This window comes from Solanum pennellii, chromosome 1 (assembly GCF_001406875.1).
Source record: "Solanum pennellii chromosome 1, SPENNV200".
In the NCBI taxonomy this organism is placed as follows: Eukaryota; Viridiplantae; Streptophyta; class Magnoliopsida; order Solanales; family Solanaceae; genus Solanum; species Solanum pennellii.
In genome coordinates, this window is record NC_028637.1 from 71620450 (window position 1) to 71624847 (window position 4398).

General features: G+C 34.2%; 1 protein-coding gene across 1 annotated transcript; it reads right to left on the bottom strand.

The window, feature by feature from the left end:
• Window positions 1-616: 616 nt before the first annotated feature.
• On the bottom strand, window positions 617-3468 carry LOC107022779. Its single transcript, XM_015223372.1, has 4 exons — window positions 3073-3468; window positions 1906-2682; window positions 1476-1747; window positions 617-725 (listed from the first exon to the last, which is right to left on the bottom strand). The coding sequence occupies exons 1-4, from the start codon at window positions 3466-3468 to the stop codon at window positions 617-619; spliced, it is 1554 nt and encodes a 517-aa protein (XP_015078858.1).
• Between the last annotated feature and the right edge of the window lie 930 nt (window positions 3469-4398).

The following is a 4398-nucleotide window of genomic DNA, read 5'->3' on the forward strand; positions in this document are numbered from 1 at the left end:
TCCCGAACAGAAGCTGGGTTTGGGTGGTGTTTCTTTCTATTTATCTTTTGTTGGTGTAGCTATTGTTTGTTCTCTTTTGGCACTTGTTGTGTAGCCATTAGAAGAATATTTGTAACCCTCTTCTTGTTATAGTGAAGCAATTCGGATCTTGTCGATCCCGTGGTGTTTACCTTCGGTTTGAAGGGTTTTTCCACGTTAAACTTGGGTGTTCTTTATTGTTAGATTTTCAGTTTCATCTTTTCGTCACAACAATAGTCCCTAAAACATGTTTTTGTAGGGAGAGGACATTCACGATATCTCTAGATTAGTTAACGTGTTTGGGCATGTTGCTGCTAAACTATTGAAATAATATGAAATTCTTTTACTCGACTAAATTCATGTTTAATCTTGCAAGAAGTTTCAGATGTGAAGTTGGAGATCTCTATAGTCATATAAATGTATTATCGTTTATATTTTTCCATCTAAGAGGGATATATTGTTATCAACTTCTACTAGAATGTTAGTGTAGTCGAGGATAGTTGGTATGTCCCTTCCAATTACAACATGTGATGCTTCAAGCAGATTAAACTTCTTAACGGAGACTAAAAATGGAGAAGGAATTATGTCGCATTTTACACTACGCTTGCTTTGTGAATTCTGGAGTCAAACGCTGTAGTCGTGTTGCACATTTGATTCCTAGTTCAACACCATATGATCCTTCTGCATAGCTGACTAGAGTGCGAAGACTGCAACCACAATGAAGTAGAAAAAAACATGCAAACAACTACTTCAACATAATAGAGCTCTGTTATGTGGAACTTCTTACTCTGTTTAGACAATTGTTTTACTTGAATAAACCAAAACTATATGTATTTTGTTTGACATAAGCCAAAATAATTACATGAAAATTGAAGAATAATGAAATAGAAAACAATCCACACAACCACCTAACTAATCCACACATACCAATCCACATGTATATACGCAAAGTGAGATACATACTAAACTATAAGACTAGGCCTCATCTTTTATGAATTAGACAACTAAAAGAGTAAATTAATTGAGGCTATGAAAGCACTTTTTACACTGAATCTAATGCATGAAAATATATAATTCTCTTTTTTGTTTGTGCACACATACAAACACATATTTCGATATACAAAAGTGGGATAAATGTGATATTCATGTTCAACGTTCACCACAAAAAAAAAAAAACTGAAAATACATTAACTAAAAAGTATATCATAATCAGTAATTAAACCCCATGACAACAAAAAGTTTTCAACCCAATAGATCACTTTTGTCCTTTTCTTGGCTTCAACTTCTTAATTTTTTTTTGTCTATTTTGCATCTCCAATTGACCTTGACTTATAGCAGCTTTTCCCTTCCATGTTAGGTTGGTTGGTGAGTAGGGAAGATTCGAAGGGACACTCAATCCATTGTGATCACCAACAAAGTTTATAATCCTTGTTCTTGAAGGAATTGGTCCCTCTTGCCTGGCTCGGAATATTGTATTTTCTGACACTATCATTGGCCTTATAGTAGGATCTGAATCATGATTTTGGAAGTTGACTGTCAAATATGGATGAATCGTATGTTGCAATGTAGTATCATATGGCTTGCTTGATCTTTGCTTTGAAGTTTCAGATAACTCAAAATCTGGAATTTGACTTGAAATTCTTGGTCTTAATTGAGGTGCTGTTAGGTTTATCTCTTCAGGTTCATCAATTAATTTCCTGCTCCTTTTCATTGGCCTTGTATTGAGAGGCTATTGCAAGTAAGATATACAAGTTAGAAATAAAACTTCAGGAAAAAAGTAAGTTGTTATTAACATTGAAGATATTTTACCTTTTTACATCCTTTACTGTTATGGTTTGGCTCTCCTTAATTGTTACATGTCATAACTCTCCCCTTTCTTGAACTTGCCCACTCGCCTTGCCTCTTAATTGCCTCATCTTTTTTTTTGACTCGCTTAGTTTTGGGTCTGCCAACCATCTTCACTAGGTCAGGTGGTTCCATTGCTTGATGTGTATCCACCTTCCAAAAATTTTCACTTCTAACAGGTTGCAATTTGTACCTATAGGTACGCAGGAATGCCTCTTTGCTATACCACCAACTCATTTTACTCAAAGGGTCCAACTTGTTGTACAACATTGCAGAAAATGCATGTGGGCATGGAATTCCATTTAGATCCCATTGCCTACATATATATCTCTTCAAAATCATATTTACAGTATGCCTATCACAACCTTCTGTGATCTCATATCTATAATCACCATTGAAATTTACCTTACATTTTTGAGCAAGTTTCATGTACTCATTGAACAATTGTACACTCTTTGGGCTAAACTCAGTAGCCCATAATCTCACTTCATCCTCCCTTTTCCTCAATTGGTTCATGACTTTAGTTCTTATTTCTTCAAGCATTTTGATGATTGGTTTGCCTCTAGCTTCTAGAATCCATTTATTCACCGATTCTGTGAAATTATTGACCACTTCATAGTTCTTGCACACGATGTCAAAATAAGCTCTACACCACGCATTGGGAGGATATTTCAGTAAATCCTCTGTTGGTGTTTCATAAAAAGAACCAATCATATTGAGTTTGTCTTTGAAATCTTCCTCATATGTGGTCCATGAACACCACCAAAATACCTTCTGCAGTTCCTCTAACCTCCATGTTTTGCACCAGTTTACTTCAACCTGTTTCGCATAAAATCTGTGATGTGATTCAGGAAATACATCCTTCATTGCTTGAAGTAATCCTTGTACGATAAAAATTAACAAAAAAAAAAGTTCTATTTTTTCATTTTAGTAATGTCCAGAACTGAAATGAAAGACTTGTCCAATGCTTTCATTTTACTTCTTACCAAAATTGTAATATAAGAACTGAACAATTCTGCAATTTTAAGTTTTGGACAGAAGTAAAATGAAAGAACTGAACATCGATTGAAGCTTTAAAAATGAACTTAAAAGTTAATCTTGGTCAGAAGTAAAATGAAAGAACTGGTCAACGATTGAAGCTTTAGAAATGAACTTAAAAGTTAATGTAAAAATAAATTAGCTGCAAAAAAAATGAAATATATATGTTACCTTCTGCATGTCTGAAATGAAGGTTATTCCTTCACCTGCCTCCTTGAGATCTAATGACCTTTTAAGATGGCCTAAGAACCAGTTCCATGTTCTTTTTTTTTCTTTATCAACAACTGCTGAGGCAATTAGGTAACGATGGGACTTACAATCTTGACCAACAACACTTAACAATTGACCCTTGGCTTTTCCTTTTAAAAAGGTTCCATCCAAGCCAATAAAGGGTCTTAACCCATCCTTAAAACCCATTTTAAGTGCGTGAAAGCAAATGAACATCCTAAAAAATCTTCGCTTTCCATTGGCAAGTGCATCCTTCGACATATTTATAATCACATCACTTCCTGGATTACTAGACCTTAGGTCATTTGCAGAAGCCTCAAGTCGATCTGTTATAGTCATCTATAAAGCTTCCTTCAAGTTTTTCCAAAATCAATCGTTTAGCTCGCTTGCACTTACCATGACTAACATTGACATCAAATCTTTCTTTTAAATCATTCCTCATATTCTTGATCATGTAATTTGGGTCATTTTGCAATTTAAACTTGAAATAATATGCTACTGTAAGATGATCAACCCTTCCATTGTTAAATGCTTCATTACAATCATGCGTATTTTTCAGGGTTTTTATTCTAACCACCGGCATGTCTTTATCTCCAGATATATGTAATGAAAAATGACATCCTGCAACACACTCATACCTCAACCTTGATGGATCACCTTTCAACTGCTTCAAGTTTCTTTTGTTTACAAGAGCATACAAGTTAATGCATAATGTAGCTTCGGTATATCCTTGAAGCTAATACCTATGCATAATTCTTTTTAATCTAGCAATGTTTCATCAATAATCCTATTATTTTTAAAGGCAATCTTATTCAAGTCATCAGAATCATACTCTACCTCAACATGATTATCATCACTCTCACTGTCAGTTCCAACTTCAGTCATTCCAACTTCAGTTGTTGTAACATATACTCAAAATATTGAGAAATATTTTGAACTTCTATTAATTGCTCACATTCATCTACAACATATATGTTAAGGACCTTAAATTCATCAGACACTAAGTACAATAACTGCCTTATACCATCATCACCATCAATCTCATAATAGTTACCAGACGGAGCAGTAGCTATATGTTGTTGAACACTTATATATCCTAACTTACTGTTGTACTCATTTACAATATCAATAAAAGAAAGAAGGTCTGAATCATAACAGGTCCAAGTATTGGTTAATTTCCTTGAATACATGACATTTGTTTTTTTAATCCACTCTCCATCATAATTGAAGATAACATCCACCAAGGTCATCTTTAATATCCTATAAAAC